The sequence below is a fragment of the Bufo gargarizans genome, chromosome 1 (genome assembly GCF_014858855.1).
Source record: "Bufo gargarizans isolate SCDJY-AF-19 chromosome 1, ASM1485885v1, whole genome shotgun sequence".
NCBI classification, from domain to species: domain Eukaryota; kingdom Metazoa; phylum Chordata; class Amphibia; order Anura; family Bufonidae; genus Bufo; species Bufo gargarizans.
The window spans coordinates 134,103,527-134,126,892 of NC_058080.1; the positions used below are offsets into that span (position 1 = coordinate 134,103,527).

At 47.6% G+C, this 23,366-nt stretch overlaps 1 protein-coding gene across 11 annotated transcripts in view; it reads right to left on the bottom strand.

The window, feature by feature from the left end:
* YIPF7 (Yip1 domain family member 7) overlaps positions 1–23,366 on the bottom strand; it is a 145,579-nt gene that overhangs the window by 81,325 nt on the left and 40,888 nt on the right. For all 11 annotated transcript variants that reach the window (XM_044298792.1, XM_044298787.1, XM_044298799.1 and 8 more), the window contains one exon: positions 9,946–10,091. In XM_044298792.1, the coding sequence (XP_044154727.1) occupies positions 9,946–10,091 (146 nt within the window). The remainder of the gene's footprint in view (positions 1–9,945; positions 10,092–23,366) is intronic.

Below are 23,366 nucleotides of genomic sequence, written 5' to 3' on the forward strand. Positions count from 1 at the left end.
TCGCTGCTGGGAACGATGTTGTCCGAATAGTATGCCACTTTTACAGACTGATAATAATACGCCCAAAAGCGAAGATAAAATTGATTTTAGCAAATAAATTGCTAGGAAACATTCTTTCCTGTATATTTTCTTGTATATAAAGTGCAAGTGCTGCCAAAAATTACAAGCAAGAGGCACTCCGATACAACCTGTATATCACATAAAGGAGGGCCTCATTCACATTGTGGTACAATTCTTAAGGTAGTGGCACTCCTACACTAATAAAGCCTATGCACTAAGTGAAAGGCCTGCCAAAAATTACAAGGATCCGGCAATTCAATACACCCTTTGTTACACATAAAAGAGGGCATCATACACAGCCTTGAAAATGTATGATTGATGACCTGCTGGTGACCCTCAAAAACATTTGGAGCAAGGGCCTGCTGATCTGACCATCTAAAACATTAGGGGCGAGGGCCTGCTGCTGAGCTGACCCTCTAAAACATTAGGGGTGATGTTCTGCTGCTAAGCTAACCATCTAAAAAATTATGGTTGAGGGCCTGCTGGTGAGCTGACCCTCTAAAAGGTTGTAGGTGAGGGCTTGCAGGTGAGCTGACGCTGTAAAACATTATATGCAAGGGCCTACAGGTGAGCTGACCCTGTAAAACATTACATGTGAGGGCCTGCAGGTGAGCTGACCCTGTAAAACATTATATGCGAGGGCCTGCAGGTGAGCTGACCCTGTAAAACATTATATGAGAGGGCCTGCAGGTGAGCTGACCCTGTAAAACATTATATGCGAGGGAGTTTAGTTTGTTTATTTAGAATTTATTTAATATGCGAGGCAGTTTGCGCTAAAAATAGATATTGCTGTTGCCACACACAATAGTCCTTAAAAGGACTTTTGGGTCCCTGAAAAGTTTTCCTAATAAAATATTCCTATATCACTCCCTACACTGTCTGTCCCTTCCTCAGCACAGCTCTCCCTGACTAAGACTGAGCCGAACATGCGTCATCGGGTGCTATATAGCACCCGATAATGCGTTCCGGCCAGCCAATCACTGTAATGCCAGTAACCAACATGGCTACGGCATTACAGTGAGGGCAATACTTACCTGCATGTTTATTGGCTGCGAGCATCGAGATGCTCGAGCCGAACTGGTGTTCAGCCGTGCATGCTTGATCAACACTACCTTTCAGATATGATATAATGTGTATAACATTCTTCTTTTTCTTCATGTGTTACAATGTGACATTTGTAACCCAGAGTTTATTACAGTCTATATTTTCTTGTTTTCTAGTACATTTTGCTATACTCAATCTATTTTGTTTTTGGTTGATAAAAAAAAGGTATTTTGGATGGTAAATGGAGAAAAATGCCCCAGTCAGCTGGCACACTTAAACATACAGTCAGGTCCATAAATATTGGGACACCAACACAATTGTAACATTTTTGGCTCTATACACCACCACAATAGATTTGAAATGAAACAAACAAGATGTGCTTTAACTGCAGACTGTCAGCTTTAATTTGCATCCAAATCAGGTGAACGGTGTAGGAATTACAACAGTTTGCATATGTGCCTCCCACTTTTTAAGAAACCAAAAGTAATGGGACAATTGGCTTCTCAGGTGTTCCATGCCCAGGTGTGTGTTATTCCCTTATTATCCCAATTACAATGAGCAGATAAAAGGTCCAGAGTTAATTTCAAGTGTTCTATTTGCATTTGGAATCTGTTGCTGTCAACTCTCAAGATGAGATCCAAAGAGCTGTCACTATCAGTGAAGCAAGTCATCATTAGGCTGGAAAAAAAAAACATCAGAAAGATTACTTAGGAAACATTAGGGGCCAAAACAACTGTTTGGAACATTCTTAAAAAGAAGGAATGCACCGGTGAGCTCAGTAACACCAAAAAACCCGGAAAACCACAGAAAACAACTGTGGTGGATGACCGAAGAATTATTTCCCTGGTGAAGAAAACACCCTTCACAACAGTTGGCCAGATCAAGAACACTCTCCAGGAGGTAAGTGTATGTGTATCAAAGTCAACAATCAAGAGAAGACTTCACCAGAGTGAATACAGAGGGTTCACCACAAGATGTAAACCATTGGTGAGCCTCAAAAACAGGAAGGCCAGATTAGAGTTTGCCAAACGACATCTAAAAAAGCCTTCACAGTTCTGGAACAACATCCTATGGACAGATGAGACCAAGATCAACTTGTACAAGAGTGATGGGAAGAGAAGAGTATGGAGAAGGAAAGGAACTGCTCATGATCCTAAGCATACCACCTCATCAGTGAAGCATGGTGGTGGTAGTGTCATGGCGTGGGCATGTATGGCTGCCAATGTAACTGGTTCTTTTGTATTTATTGATGATGTCACTGCTGACAAAAGCAGCAGGATGAATTCTGAAGAGTTTCAGGCAATATTATCTGCTCATATTCAGCCAAATGCTTCAGAACTCATTGGACGGCGCTTCACAGTGCAGATGGACAATGACCTAAAGCATACTGCAAAAGCAACCAAAGAGTTTTTTAAGGGAAAGAAGTGGAATGTTATGCAATGGTCAAGTCAATCACCTGACCTGAATCCGATTGAGCATGCATTTTGCTTGCTGAAGACAAAGCTGAAGGGAAAATGCCCCAAGAACAAGCAGTAACTGAAGACAGTTGCAGTAGAGGCCTGGCAGAGCACCACCAGGGATGAAACCCAGCGTCTGGTGATGTCTATGCGTTCCAGACTTCAGGCTGTAATTGACTGCAAAGGATTTGCAACCAAGTATTAAAAAGTGAAAGTTTGATTTATGATTATTATTCTGTCCTATTACTTTTGGTTCCTTAACAAGTGGAATGCACATATGCAAACTGTTGTAATTCCTACACCGTTCACCTGATTTGAATGTAAATACCCTCAAATTAAAGCTGACATTCTGCAGTTAAAGCGATAGTGGCGAAAAAAAGATGGGAGGCGCTCATAGGGTAGTAGATTCAGTTAAAGATATATGTAATCAAAATATCGAAAGTTATGCTCACCTTCTGGTGTTGTGCGTACGTAGGCACAACACTCGTGAGGACAGGGGGTCGGTGCAGCCGGTATCTTCTCAGTCCTCGTAAGTGTAGTAGCCAAAGCTCCAGAGGAGTGATATGTGTTGCAAAAGGAAAAAGATTGTTGGTGCACTGGTTTAATGCACCAATTGATACCTTCTGGCGCAAAATCACGACCTCAGTGGATAGATAAAGGGGTCTTTTATTGATGGTAGACAAATTACAGTCTACCATCAATAAAAGACCCCTTTATCTATCCACTGAGGTCGTGATTTTGCGCCAGAAGGTATCAATTGGTGCATTAAACCAGTGCACCAACAATCTTTTTCCTTTTGCATTCTGCAGTTAAAGCACATCTTGTTTGTTTCATTTCAAATCCATTGTGGTGGTGTATAGAGCCAAAAAAGTTAGAATTGTGTCGATGTCCCAATATTTATGGACCTGACTGTATGTTCCAAAATACAATGTATGAAGTGCATATAGGCTGTGAGACTCCTGATGTGGACTATATCGTACATGTCTCCTATATGGAACAACAGGAGCCATAAACACCTTTATTTACATTGGACTACTAGTGGACGCAGAAGGCTAAATTCTGGTTCACTGTGGTATGACTCCATAATAAGGCATCCAATGGAGGGCATGAGACCCTATTGGGGTGTCCAGCCCCATCCATTTTTTACAAAGGGCTTAGAATACTATATAATAACAATAGGAGTGGTAATGACCTTAGCAATTCCCTGCCACTGCCATGCTGGTACTTCTTCCTTGGTCTCCCGCCAGTTTTTGTTCCCTGGACCCACACAGCCAGTGACAAACACCCACAACAGCCAGTGACACACACCCACAACAGCCAGTGACACACACCTACAAGAGCCTGTGACACACGCCCACAAAAGCCAGTGACACACACCCAAAACAGTCAGTGACAACCACCCACAACAGCCAGTGACACACACTCTCAACAGCCAGTGACACACACCCTCAACAGCCAGTGACACACACCCTCAACAGCCAGTGACACACACCCTCAACAGCCAGTGACACACACCCTCAACAGCCAGTGACACACACCCTCAACAGCCAGTGACACACACTCTCTACAGCCAGTGACACATGCCCACAACAGCCAGTGACACACACTCTCAACAGCCAGTGACACACACCCACAACAGCCAGTGACACACACCCACAACAGCCAGTGACACACACACAACAGCCAGTGACACACACTCTCTACAGCCAGTGACACACACTCTCTACAGCCAGTGACACATGCCCACAACAGCCAGTGACACACACCCACAACAGCCAGTGACACACGCCCACAACAGCCAGTGACACACGCCCACAACAGCCAGTGACACACGCCCACAACAGCCAGTGACACACACCCACAACAGCCAGTGACACACACACACAACAGCCAGTGACACACACCCACAACAGCCAGTGACACACACACACAACAGCCAGTGACACACACACACAACAGCCAGTGACACACACTCTCTACAGCCAGTGACACATGCCCACAACAGCCAGTGACACACACCCACAACAGCAAGTGACACACGCTCTCTACAGCCAGTGACACATGCCCACAACAGCCAGTGACACACACCCTCAACAGCCAGTGACACACACCCTCAACAGCCAGTGACACACACCCTCAACAGCCAGTGACACACACCCTCAACAGCCAGTGACACACACTCTCTACAGCCAGTGACACATGCCCACAACAGCCAGTGACACACACCCACAACAGCAAGTGACACACGCTCTCTACAGCCAGTGACACACACCCACAACAGCCAGTGACACACACCCTCAACAGCCAGTGACACACACCCTCAACAGCCAGTGACACACACCCTCAACAGCCAGTGACACACACTCTCTACAGCCAGTGACACATGCCCACAACAGCCAGTGACACACACCCACAACAGCAAGTGACACACGCTCTCTACAGCCAGTGACACACACCCACAACAGCCAGTGACACACACCCACAACAGCCAGTGACACACACACACACAACAGCCAGTGACACACACACACAACAGCCAGTGACACACACTCTCTACAGCCAGTGACACATGCCCACAACAGCCAGTGACACACACCCACAACAGCAAGTGACACACGCTCTCTACAGCCAGTGACACATGCCCACAACAGCCAGTGACACACACTCTCAACAGCCAGTGACACACACCCACAACAGCCAGTGACACACACCCTCAACAGCCAGTGACACACACCCTCAACAGCAGTGACACACACCCTCAACAGCCAGTGACACACACCCTCAACAGCCAGTGACACACACTCTCTACAGCCAGTGACACATGCCCACAACAGCCAGTGACACACTCTCAACAGCCAGTGACACACACCCACAACAGCCAGTGACACACACCCACAACAGCCAGTGACACACACTCTCTACAGCCAGTGACACATGCCCACAACAGCCAGTGACACACACCCACAACAGCCAGTGACACACGCTCTCTACAGCCAGTGACACACGCCCACAACAGCCAGTGACACACACTCTCAACAGCCAGTGACACACACCCACAACAGCCAGTGACACACACCCTCAACAGCCAGTGACACACACCCTCAACAGCCAGTGACACACACCCTCAACAGCCAGTGACACACACCCTCAACAGCCAGTGACACACACTCTCTACAGCCAGTGACACATGCCCACAACAGCCAGTGACACACTCTCAACAGCCAGTGACACACACCCACAACAGCCAGTGACACACACCCACAACAGCCAGTGACACACACTCTCTACAGCCAGTGACACATGCCCACAACAGCCAGTGACACACACCCACAACAGCAAGTGACACACGCTCTCTACAGCCAGTGACACATGCCCACAACAGCCAGTGACACACACTCTCAACAGCCAGTGACACACACCCTCAACAGCCAGTGACACACACCCTCAACAGCCAGTGACACACACCCTCAACAGCCAGTGACACACACCCTCAACAGCCAGTGACACACACTCTCTACAGCCAGTGACACATGCCCACAACAGCCAGTGACACACACCCACAACAGCAAGTGACACACGCTCTCTACAGCCAGTGACACATGCCCACAACAGCCAGTGACACACACTCTCAACAGCCAGTGACACACACCCACAACAGCCAGTGACACACACCCACAACAGCCAGTGACACACACACAACAGCCAGTGACACACACACACAATAGCCAGTGACAAACACTCTCTACAGCCAGTGACACATGCCCACAACAGCCAGTGACACACACCCACAACAGCAAGTGACACACGCTCTCTACAGCCAGTGACACATGCCCACAACAGCCAGTGACACACACTCTCAACAGCCAGTGACACAAACCCACAACAGCCAGTGACACACACCCTCAACAGCCAGTGACACACACCCTCAACAGCCAGTGACACACACCCTCAACAGCCAGTGACACACACCCTCAACAGCCAGTGACACACACTCTCTACAGCCAGTGACACATGCCCACAACAGCCAGTGACACACACTCTCAACAGCCAGTGACACACACCCACAACAGCCAGTGACACACACCCACAACAGCCAGTGACACACACACAACAGCCAGTGACACACACTCTCTACAGCCAGTGACACACACTCTCTATAGCCAGTGACACATGCCCACAACAGCCAGTGACACACACCCACAACAGCAAGTGACACACGCCCACAACAGCCAGTGACACACGCCCACAACAGCCAGTGACACACGCCCACAACAGCCAGTGACACACACCCACAACAGCCAGTGACACACACCCACAACAGCCAGTGACACACACCCTCAACAGCCAGTGACACACACTCTCTACAGCCAGTGACACATGCCCACAACAGCCAGTGACACATACCCACAACAGCAAGTGACACACGCTCTCTACAGCCAGTGACACATGCCCACAACAGCCAGTGACACACACTCTCAACAGCCAGTGACACACACCCACAACAGCCAGTGACACACACCCACAACAGCCAGTGACACACACACACAACAGCCAGTGACACACACACACAACAGCCAGTGACACACACTCTCTACAGCCAGTGACACACACTCTCTACAGCCAGTGACACATGCCCACAACAGCCAGTGACACACACCCACAACAGCAAGTGACACACGCCCACAACAGCCAGTGACACACACCCACAACAGCTAGTGACACACACCTACAAGAGCCTGTGACACACACCCACAACAGCTAGTGACACACACCTACAACAGCCAGTGACACACCCACAAGAGCCTGTGACACACACCCACAACAGCCAGTGACACACACCCACAACAGCCAGTGACACACCACAACAGCCAGTGACACACCCACAACAGCCAGTGACACACACACACAACAACAAGTGACACACGCCAACAACAGCCAGTGACACACACCCACAACAGCTAGTGACACATGCCCACAACAGCCAGTGTCACACGCCCACAACAGCTAGTGACACACACCTACAACAGCCAGTGACACACCCACAACAGCCAGTGACACACCCACAACAGCCAGTGACACACCCACAACAGCCAGTGACACACACCCACAACAGCTAGTGACACACACACTCTCTACAGCCAGTGACACACACCTACAACAGCCAGTGACACACACCTACAACAGCCAGTGACACACTCCCTGAACAGCCGGTGATTGACTGTGGCAGTCATATGTAATTTGGACATGTCTTTACTGGTTCATAGTTAAGAGAGACTGGTGCGGGACCAAAGAAGTGTCAACATGGAGGAAGAAGAGGATTGGTAATGTCAGTATTACTTCTTTTGTTACTTTATAACATTTGTAGAAAAAAAGATCATGGGGCTGAACAAGCCCTTTGATATAGTTTGCATGACCCCAATGTTATATGGAGGCAGCAGGAGTTCTTTTTTGTCCGATTCTGTAAAAAAAAAAAAAAAAAGTGACATTGCAAGTCATTCTCTACTGCTTCTATGGGAAAAAAAAATCATACATGCAGCATCTAATGGAGCATGGCGTGATGACACAGGGGAGCCAATATGAATCCTGCTGCGCAGGGCTGTCTGCCGATAAGCAGCAATCTACCTATGCTCTACCCCTACGTATAGAGTCTATAGCGTTACCATAAAAAGCCAAAGCAGAAATTGTGGTAGTCTCTATGTTATTAAATAGTAAAAATATCTGCAACACTCTTCAGTTTGTGCAAAAAATTACCACTTTTTATATTCCATAAGCAGCATACAATGTGACGTTTCAACTTAAACAAGTCTTTATCAAGCAATTCAATTGCTTTATAAAGACTTAAGTCGAAACGTCGCATTGTATGCTGCTTATGGAATATAAAAAGCGAGGATTTTTGGCACAAACTGAAGAGTGTTGTGGATATTTTTACTATTCTGTTGCTTGAAGGGACCCCTGGCCCGGATTTTCTTTCCGCTTTCACCACCGTCTGGACTTATATGCTGGGTAACTGGAGTATTGGTATGAATTGTGCCAAGGTGGGATTTGTAGTGCTGTTTACCATTCTTTTTTCAGTCTCTATGTTATTGACATATATCTATAATAGAAAAGGTAATTAACAGAGGCATCGCTATAGGGGTAGCAGGAGAAGCAGCACGACCTCAGAATGGGCCCACCCAGGAGGAGGACTAAAAGATTTTATTGTCAGGCCCCCTCAACAGTATGCGTACAATGACATTATATACAGTAACAGTATATACAGTGAAATTACATACAGTATACACGTGTAGGAAACAGAGGCAGAGACTGTCGGGCTTGGTCTGAGACATCAATCTTGACTAGTCACAGGAGTGGGGGTTGCATGGGAGTAGGTGAGTGTAAAAAAGTTGCTGGGGGGGACCCGTCATTTCTAGTTACATCACTAGTCATCAATATCAGATCGAAGGGGGTACAACTGTGGCAACCCTGATGATCAGCAGACTGAAGGAGTCGAGGTGCTCGTGATAGTGCTCCTTCCTCTTCATTGGTTACCTGCGCACCGTCTACATCATAGCAGCGGTGAAGGGTAATTACAACAGTTCATCCTATTTTAGTGAACGGGAGAGGAAGCTGCAATTACACTGCACCACCGCTACAAAGTAGACGGCGCCCAGGCATACATTAAAGCGGACACAGTGCTCTCACAATGCCCTTCTAACAGCTGATTGGTGCAGTGCGGGAAGTTGTACCCAGGGTGATCTGATATTAATGACCTGTCCTGAGAATAGCCCAACAATATGTCTAGCCCGGACAACCCCAGCATTTTGCTAATATAGATGTCAAGTAGATAGAAACTACCACATGCTTTTCATAGTTCATCAATATCTGAAGCTTTAAAATAAAAAAATATATAAAGACAATTTCACTTTAAGCAGCCATCGTGAAGACTAAATGATACAAGATAAGAACCTGCAATATTGCTTTTTACTGTACTTTGTTATGCCAATGAGGGTCTAGAACATGCTGTGACTAATTTCATCCATCACCTGTAATTACAGCTCGCAATTCCTAATTAGAAAGTATTTATTTGCTTGAAATGTGCCTTTGAAAAATCCTTGCACAATAAATTGGATAATAATTCTTATTTTCTCCCTTTCCATGTGATTATTTTTTGAATTACAGCCCCTCTCCACTCACTATGTTATCCAAAGGCAAATTCATAAGATAACCTCATTTTTCTACGATGCAGGGGAGGCAGACAGCAGGAAGAAAGAACCTGGGCTGTATCTCACCGCAGCGGCATTATGTTAAATAGAGCATAAATATTCTGTTACACATACGTGTCATAATTATCTGTGATAAACGGCTATATGGCGAGTAATTATCGTTATGAAATGTAATTTTATACCAGCAAAAGTGTGGATCCAAGGGCAAAGCAAAACAGTGTAGGGCCTGTCAGGTCAGTTTCATTCATAATACTGCCATCTGCTGGCTTCCATGGGTTCAGGACTGTTAAAGTCTTCTGCCATATGTGATCAAAATTAACACCCAGTTCTGCGGGGAAAAGATGTTTTCAAATATTTAGCAAACCATATATGAACATCCAGGTATGCAGCTCATGAATATCACTTTCCAATTTTATTACAAAACGGTACATAGGCAAATAGTAATTGAAATTGCTTGGGGAAAGGACATGAAAGGTTTCAATCACTTACATTGAGAATTGAAAGTAGGAAATGGGCGCTTTGGAAAAACACATGCATTTATGTTTTTTTACACCTTTGCGTGCATTTTCCATTTGGTAAAAGCACCACAAATAGAAAATGCTGCAATAAGGAAGATAATGCTTATAATCAGAGGCGGACTGAGTGGTTTGGGCCCTCAGTAATGTTCATGTTCTCCTTACCAACCACATTAGGCTACTTTGACACCAGCGTTTTTTGTGGATCTGTCATGGATCTGCAAAACCGCTTCCGTTATCATAATACAACCGCATGCATCTGGCATGAACGGATCCGGTTGTATTATTCCTTATATAGCCATGACGAATCCATCATGAACACCATTGAAAGTCAATGGGGGACAGACCGTTTTCTATTGTGTCAGAGGAAACGGATCCGTCCCCATTGACTTACATTGTGGATCCATCTTGCTCCTCACCACATCACGGACAGAAAAATGCTGCTTGCATTTTGGTGCATTCTGTTTCGTTCAGTTCTGTTTTTTCCCCATTGACATGACGGATCTCAATAGCGGAATTGAAAACGCTAGTGTGAAAGTAGCCTTAGCTGTAAGAGATTAGAACAGGGATAACACAATGTTAACATTAATCTCATATAGGCCTCTTTCACATGGGCGTCATGTTTTTGGCCCGGATAAGATGCGGGTGCGTTGCGGGAAAATGCGCAATTTTTCCACGCAACGCACAGAAGTTCGGGTTTGGGTTAGGTGTTATGTAGATTTAATTATTTTCCATTATAACATGGTTATAAGGGAAAATAATAGCATTCTGAATACAGAATGCATAGTACAATAGGGCTGGAGGGGTTAAAAAAAAAAAAAATTTTTTTTTTTAACTCACCTTAATCCACTTGTTCGCGCAGTCCAGCTTCTCTTCTTTCTTCTTCTTTGAGGAATAGGACCTTTGATGACGTCACTGCTCTCATCACATGGTCCATCACATGATCTTTTTTTACCATGGTGATAGATCATGTGACGGACCATGTGATGAGCACGGTGACGTCATCAGAGGTCCTTTTCCTGTGCACAGCAAATATGAAGACAGAAGAGAAGCCGTGCTGTGCGAACAAGTGGATTAAGGTGAGTTAAATTATTATTATTATTTTTTTAACCCCTCCAGCCCTATTGTACTATGCATTCTGTATTAAAGGGATTCTGTCATCAAGATTTTTGATATGGAGCTGTTCATATCATCCTCTCAGTCTCCATTATCTAATTAAAAATATACTAGTTTTACCCCCACCTGTCCTTTCATTTTGGATAAAAATCGGTTTTATTAATATGCTAATTACCTTACTAGCGTGCCCAAGGGGCTGTCCCTCCGGCCGTTTGTGCCCAGCAGCGCCCCTTATCTTGTTGCCCAGCACCGCCCCACTGCTAATTATGCACTCCTCTCATCGCCGATGGTGTGCCGTAACCTCGCGCATGCACCCTAAATCCCCTTGGGCACGCTAGTAAGGTAATTAGCATATTAATAAAAAACTATTTTTATCCAAAATGAAAGGACAGGTGGGGTAAAACTAGTATATTTTTAATTAGATAATGGAGACTGAGAGGATGATATAAACAGTTACATATCGAAAATCTTGATGACAGAATCCCTTTAAGAATGCTATTATTTTCCCTTATAACCATGTTATAAGGGAAAATAATAATGATCGGGTCCCCATCCCGATTGTCTCCTAGCAACCGTGCGTGAAAATCGCACCGCATCCGCATTTGCCTGCGGATGCTTGCGATTTTCACGCAGCCCCATTCACTTCTACGGGGCCTGCGTTGCGTGGAAAATGCACAAAGTGGAGCATGCTGCGATTTTCACGCAACGCACAAGTGATGCTGGAAAAACACCGCTCATGTGCACAGCCCCATAGAACTGAATGGGTCTGGATTCAGTGCGGGTGAAATGCGTTCACCTCATGCATCTCACCCGCGTGGAAATCTCGCCCGTGTGAAAGGGGCCATACTGGTTTTTTTTTCAGACCCTTGAACTTAAAGGGATACTTCCATCAAAAAGGAGTCTTTTTTTAAACACAATGGGGGTCATTTACTATCCAGAAATACACCTATATCACAAAGGTTATTTGTGCCACAATCTGTGAATTTGAGATCTAAAAAAGTGGGTGTGGGCGCGGAAGGTGATGGGCTGGCAGAAAATGGTCTAAATGTAAGACAGCAAGGAAAGATGTCTTACATTTAGAATTGGCGCTGAATGCGTTAAAGTCATTTATTTTTTTAAATGTTCTTTTTATTGAAGTTTTCAATTATAATCAATAAATCTGAACATTTAACTTTTTACAAGCTTTTTTTGGATTGTAGTTCTTTGTTGTCAAATACATACATATAAATGAAAGTTAGAATAAATTTAAATTATAAAATAAAAACTAAACAAGTATATATAAATATATAACATAACTGATATTAAGACACAGGTGTAATAAATGTATTGTTATATTTATTTTATAAATGTTCTAAATATTTTGCCTTTAAATTTTTCTACATTGTGTTATTTTGTGTGCTGGAATGGTGTCATCATATTTTCAACTTCTTGAGTTTGCGGGTGTGTTTTTATAAAAGTTTTCCAATGATATGTTTTTTTCTTTGTTATCTATTCTCGCCATACATATCAATACATATCATGTATTTCATTTGGGATATTACTTCTGAAGTTGTGGGAGTTATCTAAGAATTCATGATACATCTTTTAGCTATTAATAATGCATGTTATTTGTCATTTCACTATTTCTAGCCATTATATGACATATATCTGCCATTTAGTTTTTTTATTTTCCTCTGCAATCTGTCAGTAAGGTCTCAAGCACACAAATGTATTTTCTTTCCGTGTCTGTTGCGGTTTTTTTGCAGACCGTATGTGGAACCATTCATTTCAATGGGTCTGCCAAAAAAATGGAAGGTACTCCATGTGCATTCCATTTCCCTATGTCTGTATTTCGTTTCCGCCAAAAAATAGAACATGTTCTATTATTGTCTGCATTAGGGGCAAGGGGGCCAGCTGTTCCGTTCCGCAAAATACGGAATGCACACACACATCATCCGTATTTTTGGCGGATCTGTCTTTCGTGGACCGCTAAATACATACGGTCGTGTGCATGAGCCCTAATTCTAAACTTTTGAAGAGATGCTGGGTGTGCACTTGCTGCCACAACACAGATCATGGATAAAGAAGAATACCTGCTCACTAACTAGCACACCCTTAGAAGCGGCAGCAGTAATTAGGTATATAGTTAAGGCTGCGTGCAGCCTGTAATTGTGGGTGGAGCGACCTACCCTATTTAAACCCTCTGGTACAAGCAGGAGGGCGCCCGTTCTTTGCTTCAGCAGCATCTGCGCTTGACGTCACTTCCGGTCGCGTCTTCCGTCGTTTCGTCACCCCACATCCCGGTTCGTGCAGCCAGCCACGTCGCCTCCTGTAAGTAGCTCCGTTGGGTCCAGCACTAGCAGCGCAGCAGCTGCCCGTTAACCCCCGCACTGCCCGCCACCGCGACTGCGGCTGGTGCGTGCACATCGCGACGCCTCCCCCGCCTCCAGGTACCGGTCTCTCCAGCGCATGCGCCGCAAATTGGGGCGGCGCGCCTCACTGAGAGAGAGGGGGGCAGGCGGGGACGACTCACACAGCTGCATATTGGGCCATAATTCATTCAAGTCAGGGGGTGTGCCCACTTAGTTAATGTTAGCAGCGGCACCATGGCATCCATACCGTCTTCCTGCCATATTCCCAGTGCGGGGGTCCCGAGCGCCAGGACTAGCAGCGCAGCAGCCCTGCCTCCGGGGGGCACCGTTCTCCTATGAACGAGTCGCCGGCTGAATGCCTGGCTGTTGGCCTGCTGCCCATTAACCCCCGCACTGCTGTGAAGAAAAATAAAAAAAGGGGGAATCTTGATTTACTGCCAGGCTGGGCGCCTGCCAACCACGCCATTACGTTGACCGATCTTTGCCCCCTGGGTGACTGAGGGCACTCGTTCCTTGAGGTCAAGGGTCTGGTACCTGGGCCTCGCGTCCGGTGAGGCTGCCCTTAGGTCACCCAGGGGTCCCGCTTTCCCTGAATCGCTCAGGGTAACGTCATTCGTGGTACCGCCCAAGTATCACGTGTTTCCCGATCCGCACAGTTGTCATGTCATCCCTGCAACCACCAGGTGTCATTTGTCCCCTGAATCGCTCAGGTGTAATGTCGTTCCCGATTCACTCAGGTATAATGTACTCCCTGAATCGCTCAGGTGCAAGTAATCCCTGATTCGCTCAAATGAAATGAGGTCCCCAAACCGCTCTATTGTAATGTTTTCCCTGTACCACCCAGGTGTCATGTCTTCCCTGAATTGCTCAGGTACAATGTCTTACCGAAGTACTCAGGTGTGAGGGTCTCCCCTGAAACGCTCAGGTGGAAATGACTTCCTAATTCTCACTGGTAAATGTCTTCCCTGAATCGCTCAGGTATAATGTCTTTCCTGAATCGCTCAGGTGTAATGTCTTCCCTGAATCGCTCAGGTGTAATGTCTTCCCTGAATCGCTCAGGGGCAATGTCTCCCGGAATCGCTCAGGTGCAATGTCTCCCTGAATCGCTCAGGTGCAATGTCTTCCTGAATCGCTCAGGTGCAATGTCTCCCTGAATCGCTCAGGTGCAATGTCTCCCTGAATCGCTCAGGTGCAATGTCTCCCTGAATCGCTCAGGTGCAATGTCTCCCTGAATCGCTCAGGTGCAATGTCTCCCTGAATCGCTCAGGTGCAATGTCTCCCTGAATCGCTCAGGTGCAATGTCTCCCTGAATCGCTCAGGTGCAATGTCTCCCTGAATCACTCAGGTGCAATGTCTCCCTGAATCGCTCAGGTGCAATGTCTCCCTGAATCGCTCAGGTGTAATGTCTTCCCTGAATCGCTCAGGTGCAATGTCTTCCCTGAATCGCTCAGGTGTAATGTCTTCTCTGGTTCACTCAGGTGGTATCTGCCTTGATTCGCTCTGGCGTTAATGTCTTCCCTGAATCGCTCAGATATCATGTTTTCCCTCAAGTCACTCAGGTGCGGTGTCCGCCCGGCTTCGTGTTGGTGTTACGTGTTCACTGGGTCACTCGGGGGTCATGTTTCCCTTGTTCATTCGGGGGACATGTGTTCCCTGTTCACTCGGGTATCATGGATCCCCTTGGTTGGCCGGGCGTCTTGTGTTTCCTGTGCGTTCAGGGGTCATGTGTTCCCTGTTCATTCAGGAGTCATGTGTTCCCCGTGTTGGTCAGGTGTCATGTGCAGTATAAACCCGGGTGTCATGTGTTCCCTGAGTCACTCTGGCACGGTTCCGGTCCAGGTTCGTATGGGTCAGGGTCACGCACCCTTTCGCTGCATGAGGGACTAGCTGTTCGCATCCCTCGCCAGGTATCGGTCCAAACACAGCTTATTTCTTCACATAAACAGGGCCTCGGCCACCATAGGTGCCAGCAAGCCACTATCGTTGCGCCAAAGTTTCCTCCTTGTCCAGGTAAGATCCAGCCACGAGGCTGCTGTTACACCCTGTCACTGCGTTAAGTATTCGTCTTCACGAGCTCCCGTTCATAGGTCTTCATCTCACTGCAGAAGTCAGTAGCGTGGTTCTCTTCCCTGATTCGCTCAGGCGTCGTGTTTTTCTCCAAATCGCAGGTGTCATGTTCCCAAAAATCGCATGTGTCATGTCTTCCCTGAATCGCTCAGGGTTATGTTTTCTCCAAATTGCAGGTGTCATTTACCCAAGAATCGCATGTGTCATGTCTTCCCTGAATCGCTCAGGGTTATGTTTTCTCCAGCTCACAGGTGTCATGTTCCCAAATTGCATGTGTCATGTCTTCCCTAAGTGACTCAGGGGTCAGGTCCCCTGAATTGCTCTGGTGTTATGCCTCCCCTAAGTCACTTAGGGGTAATGTTCCCTGGATCGCTCGGGTCTTGTGTGTTCCCTGAATCGCTCCGGTCTTGTGTGTTCCCTGGATTCCTGTTTTCCGCAGGTTTGTTGCATGCGGCGCGACTTCGGGCTCTTATTCTGGCTGTCCAGGGTCACCCAGCAGTTGGCCATGGCGCCCAGGCTGCATCCCGGTTCTCCGTCGCCTCTTTCCAGTGCCACCAGATCGCACCTCTCTCTGGGTCTCATACTAACGCAAGCTTATTTTTCATGTAAGCAGGGCCTCAGGCCACCGGAATTTCGATCCATCCTCAATTGTGTCGCAGGGCTCCTCCATGCCCGGTCACTCCACGGTGCCGGGTTTCAGGTAAGTTCCAGCCGAGTAGCGGCGTGACGCTTCTCCGCAGCCCAGAGCCTTCCTTCGTTCATCACGAGCCGCCATTCCTAGGTCTTCAGTATCGCCGGAGAGTTGGCAGCGCTGTCCGTTGATTCGGTTAGGTTGCGATTAGGGATGAGCGAACCCGAACTGTATAGTTCGGGTTCGTACTGAATTTTGGGGTGTCCGTGACACGGACCCGAACCCGAACATTTTCGTAAAAGTCCGGGTTCGGGTTCGGTGTTCGTCGCTTTCTTGGCGCTTTTTGACGCTTTCTTGCCGCTTTTTGAAAGGACTGCAAAGCAGCCAATCAACAAGCGTCATACTACTTTCCCCAAGAGGCCGTCACAGCCATGCCTACTATTGGCATGGCTGTGATTGGCCAGTGCAGTATGTGACCCAGCCTCTATTTAAGCTGGAGTCACATAGCGCCGCACGTCACTCTGCTCTGATCAGTGTAGGGAGAGGTTGCAGCTGCGACGTTAGGGCGAGATTAGGCAGTGATTAACTCCTCCAAAAGACTTCATTCAGAGATCGATCTGCAGCTGTGGATGATTGAACTGCTGCTATTCAATTGCTCACTGTTTTTAGGCTGCCCAGAGCGTTTTTTATTCACCTTTTTCTGGGGTGATCGGCGGCCATTTTGTGTCTTGTGGTGCGCCAGCACAAGCTGCCACCAAGTACATTTAACCCTCAATAGTGTGGTTATTTTTTGGCTATAGCCTACATCAGGGTGAAGCTGTCACACCAAGTGCATTTAACCATCAATAGTGTGGTTATTTTTTGGCCATATACTACATCAGGGGCAAGCTGAGCCTGTCACCAAGTGCATTTAACCCTCAATAGTGTGGTTGTTTTTTGGCTATATCCTACATCAGGGTGAAGCTGTCACACCAAGTGCATTTAACCATCAATAGTGTGGTTATTTTTTGGCTATATCCTACATCAGGGTCAAGCTGTCACACCAAGTGCATTTAACCATCAATAGTGTGGTTATGTTTTGGCCATATCCCAGTCTAATTCTGTCTGTAAACGTATACCTGTCACCCAGCGCCTAAATAATAGGCCTCAAATTTATAGTCAGCTAAATCTGTGGTTATTGCTGTAGCTGGGCAAGTTATTTAGTGTCCGTCAAAGCACAGTTTTTGTTCTGGGTTGAAATACAATTCCCAATTTAGCAATTCTCTAAATTAGTGGTTTCTGCTGTATCAGACCTACTTTAAATCTATCCCTAAAAGGGTATATTAGATTCAAGGTGCTGATAGGGTCATTCTCAATAACTTGACACACACGCTACTGTGCATATCCCAGTCTAATTCTGTCCGTAAACGTATACCTGTCACCCAGCGCCTAAATAATAGGCCTCAAATTTATAGTCAGCTAAATCTGTGGTTATTGCTGTAGCTGGGCAAGTTATTTAGTGTCCGTCAAAGCACAGTTTTTGTTCTGGGTTGAAATACAATTCCCAATTTTGCAATTTCCTAAATTAGTGGTTTCTGCTGTATCAGACCTCCTTTAAATCTATCCCTAAAAGGGTATATAAGATTCAAGGTGCACATAGGGTCATTCTCAATAACTTCACACACACGCTACTGTGCATATCCCAGTCTAATTCTGTCCGTAAACGTATACCTGTCACCCAGCGCCTAAATAATAGGCCTCAAATTTATATTCATCCAAATCTGTCATTATTGCTGTAGCTGGTCAAGTTATTTAGTGTCCGTCAAAGCACAGTTTTTGTTCTGGGTTGAAATACAATTCCCAATTTTGCAATTTCCTAAATTAGTGGTTTCTGCTGTATCAGACCTCCTTTAAATCTATCCCTAAAAGGGTATATAAGATTCAAGGTGCACATAGGGTCATTCTCAATAACTTCACACACACGCTACTGTGCATATCCCAGTCTAATTCTGTCTGTAAACATATACCTGTCACCCAGCGCCTAAATAATAGGCCTCAAATTTATAGTCAGCTAAATCTGTGGTTACTGCTGTGCCTGTATTAGTGTAATACGGTACCTAAATAGATAGCCAGATAGTGTTAGGTGTCTGTAAAAAAAGGCCTGAATTTGAATTCAATACACTGGGCCAAATAATATTTTTGTTGTTGTGGTGAACGATAACAATGAGAAAAAAAACATCTAGTAAAGGACGCGGACATGGTCGTGGTGGTGTTAGTGGACCCTCTGGTGCTGGGAGAGGACGTGGCCGTTCTGCCACAGCCACACGTCCTAGTGTACCAACTACCTCAGGTCCCAGTAGCCGCCATAATTTACAGCGATATTTGGTGGGGCCCAATGCCGTTCTAAGGATCGTAAGGCCTGAGCAGGTACAGGCATTAGTCAATTGGGTGGCCGACAGTGGATCCAGCACGTTCACATTATCTCCCACCCAGTCTTCTGCAGAAAGCGCACAGATGGCTCCTGAAAACCAAGCCCATCAGTCTGTCACATCACCCCCATGCATACCAGGGAAACTGTCTGAGCCTCAAGTTATGCAGCAGTCTCTTATACTGTTTGAAGACTCCGCTGGCAGGGTTTCCCAAGGGCATCCACCTAGCCCTTCCCCAGCGGTGGAAGACATAGAATGCACTGACACACAACCACTTATGTTTCCTGATGATGAGGACATGGGAATACCACCTCAGCACGTCTCTGATGATGACGAAACACAGGTGCCAACTGCTGCGTCTTTCTGTAGTGTGCAGACTGAACAGGAGGTCAGGCATCAAGACTGGGTGGAAGACGATGCAGGGGACGATGAGGTCCTAGACCCCACATGGAATGAAGGTCGTGCCACTGACTTTCACAGTTCGGAGGAAGAGGCAGTGGTGAGACCGAGCCAACAGCGTAGCAAAAGAGGGAGCAGTGGGCAAAAGCAGAACACCTGCCGCCAAGAGACTCCGCCTGCTACTGACCGCCGCCATCTGGGACCGAGCACCCCAAAGGCAGCTTCAAGGAGTTCCCTGGCATGGCACTTCTTCAAACAATGTGCTGACGACAAGACCCGAGTGGTTTGCACGCTGTGCCATCAGAGCCTGAAGCGAGGCATTAACGTTCTGAACCTTAGCACAACCTGCATGACCAGGCACCTGCATGCAAAGCATGAACTGCAGTGGAGTAAACACCTTAAAAACAAGGAAGTCACTCAGGCTCCCCCTGCTACCTCTTCTGCTGCTGCCACCTCGGCCTCTTCTGCTGCTGCCGCCTCGGCCTCTTCTGCTGCTGCCGCCTCGGCCTCTTCCTCTGCCTCTGGAGGAACGTTGGCGCCTGCCGCCCAGCAAACAGGGGATGTACCACCAACACCTCCGTCACCAAGCATCTCAACCATGTCACACGGCAGCGTTCAGCTCTCCATCTCACAGACATTTGAGAGAAAGCGTAAATTCCCACCTAGCCACCCTCGATCCCTGGCCCTGAATGCCAGCATTTCTAAACTACTGGCCTATGAAATGCTGTCATTTAGGCTGGTGGACACAGACAGCTTCAAACAGCTCATGTCGCTTGCTGTCCCACAGTATGTTGTTCCCAGCCGGCACTACTTCTCCAAGAGAGCCGTGCCTTCCCTGCACAACCAAGTATCCGATAAAATCAAGTGTGCACTGCGCAACGCCATCTGTGGCAAGGTCCACCTAACCACAGATACGTGGACCAGTAAGCACGGCCAGGGACGCTATATCTCCCTAACTGCACACTGGGTAAATGTAGTGGCAGCTGGGCCCCAGGCGGAGAGCTGTTTGGCGCACGTCCTTCCGCCGCCAAGGATCGCAGGGCAACATTCTTTGCCTCCTGTTGCCACCTCCTCCTACTCAGCTTCCTCCTCCTCTTTTTCCACCTGCTCATCCAGTCAGCCACACACCTTCACCACCAACTTCAGCACAGCCCGGGGTAAACGTCAGCAGGCCATTCTGAAACTCATATGTTTTGGGGGACAGGCCCCACACCGCACAGGGTATAGAACAATAGACCGACGAGTGGTTGCTGCCGGTGAGCCTCAAGCCCGGCCTGGTGGTGTGCGATAATGGGCGAAATCTCGTTGCAGCTCTGGGAGTAGCTGGTTTGACGCACATCCCTTGCTTGGCGCATGTGCTGAATTTGGTGGTGCAGAGGTTGATTCACAACTACCCCGACATGTCAGAGCTGCTGCATAAAGTGCGGGCTGTCTGTTCGCGCTTCCGGCATTCACATCCTGCCGCTGCTCGCCTGTCTGAGCTACAGCGTAACTTCGGCCTTCCCGCTCACCGCCTCATATGCGACGTGCCCACCAGGTGGAACTCTACCTTGCACATGCTGGACAGACTGTGCGAGCAGCAGCAGGCCATAGTGGAGTTTCAGCTGCAGCACGCACGGGTCAGTCGCACTGCGGAACAGCACCACTTCACCACCAATGACTGGGCCTCCATGCGAGACCTGTGTGCCCTGTTGCGCTGTTTCGAGTACTCCACCAACATGGCCAGTGGCGATGACGCCGTTATCAGTGTTACAATACCACTTCTATGTCTCCTTGAGAAAACACTTAGGGCGATGATGGAAGAGGAGGTGGCCCAGGAGGAGGAGGAAGAGCGGTCATTTTTAGCACTTTCAGGCCAGTCTCTTCGAAGTGACTCAGAGGGAGGTTTTTTGCAACAGCAGAGGCCAGGTACAAATGTGGCCAGCCAGGGCCCACTACTGGAGGACGAGGAGGACGAGGAGGAGGTGGAGGAGGATGAGGATGAAGCATGGTCACAGCGGGGTGGCACCCAACGCAGCTCGGGCCCATCACTGGTGCGTGGCTGGGGGGAAACGCAGGACGATGACGATACGCCTCCCACAGAGGACAGCTTGTCCTTACCCCTGGGCAGCCTGGCACACATGAGCGACTACATGCTGCAGTGCCTGCGCAACGACAGCAGAGTTTCCCACATTTTAACGTGTGCGGACTACTGGGTTGCCATCCTGCTGGATCCACGGTACAAAGACAATGTGCCCACCTTACTTCCTGCACTGGAGCGTGATAGGAAGATGCGCGAGTACAAGCGCACGTTGGTAGACGCGCTACTGAGAGCATTCCCAAATGTCACAGGGGAACAAGTGGAAGCCCAAGGCCAAGGCAGAGGAGGAGCAAGAGGTCGCCAAGGCAGCTGTGTCACGGCCAGCTCCTCTGAGGGCAGGGTTAGCATGGCAGAGATGTGGAAAAGTTTTGTCAACACGCCACAGCTAACTGCACCACCACCTGATACGCAACGTGTTAGCAGGAGGCAACATTTCACTAACATGGTGGAACAGTACGTGTGCACACCCCTCCACGTACTGACTGATGGTTCGGCCCCATTCAACTTCTGGGTCTCTAAATTGTCCACGTGGCCAGAGCTAGCCTTTTATGCCTTGGAGGTGCTGGCCTGCCCGACGGCCAGCGTTTTGTCTGAACGTGTATTCAGCACGGCAGGGGGCGTCATTATAGACAAACGCAGCCGCCTGTCTACAGCCAATGTGGATCCCACAGGACCTGTCCATCCCTTGTGCAGATTAGACATTAACTACCTCCCCTTAACCATATATTATTGTACTCCAGGGCACTTCCTCATTCAATCCTATTTTTATTTTCATTTTACCATTATATTGCGAGGCAACCCAAAGTTGAATGAACCTCTCCTCTGTCTGGGTGCCGGGGCCTAAATATATGACAATGGACTGTTCCAATGTTGGGTGACGTGAAGCATGATTCTCTGCTATGACATGCAGACTGATTCTCTGCTGACATGAAGCCAGATTCTCTGTTACGGGACCTCTCTCCTCTGCCTGGGTGCCTGGGCCTAAATATATGACAATGGACTGTTACAGTGGTGGGTGACGTGAAGCCTGATTCTCTGCTATGACATGCAGACTGATTCTCTGCTGACATGAAGCCAGATTCTCTGTTATGGGACCTCTCTCCTCTGCCTGGGTGCCTGGGCCTAAATATATGACAATGGACTGTTACAGTGGTGGCTGACGTGAAGCCTGATTCTCTGCTATGACATGCAGACTGATTCTCTGCTGACATGAAGCCAGATTCTCTGTTATGGGACCTCTCTCCTCTGCCTGGGTGCCTGGGCCTAAATATATGACAATGGACTGTTCCAGTGGTGGGTGACGTGAAGACTGATTCTCTGCTATGACATGCAGACTGATTCTCTGCTGACATGAAGCCAGATTCTCTGTTACGGGACCTCTCCTCTGCCTGGGTGCCGGGGCCTAAATATATGACAATGGACTGTTACAGTGGTGGGTGACGTGAAGCCTGATTCTCTGCTATGACATGCAGACTGATTCTCTGCTGACATGAAGCCAGATTCTCTGTTATGGGACCTCTCTCCTCTGCCTGGGTGCCTGGGCCTAAATATATGACAATGGACTGTTACAGTGGTGGGTGACGTGAAGCCTGATTCTCTGCTATGACATGCAGACTGATTCTCTGCTGACATGAAGCCAGATTCTCTGTTATGGGACCTCTCTCCTCTGCCTGGGTGCCTGGGCCTAAATATATGACAATGGACTGTTCCAGTGGTGGGTGACGTGAAGACTGATTCTCTGCTATGACATGAAGACTGATTCTCTGCTGACATAAAGCCAGATTCTCTGTTATTGGACCTCTCCTCTGCCTGGGTGCCGGGGCCTAAATATATGACAATGGACTGTTACAGTGGTGGGTGACGTGAAGCATGATTCTCTGCTATGACATGCAGACTGATTCTCTGCTGACATGAAGCCAGATTCTCTGTTACGGGACCTCTCTCCTCTGCCTGGGTGCCTGGGCCTAAATATATGACAATGGACTGTTACAGTGGTGGGTGACGTGAAGCCTGATTCTCTGCTATGACATGCAGAC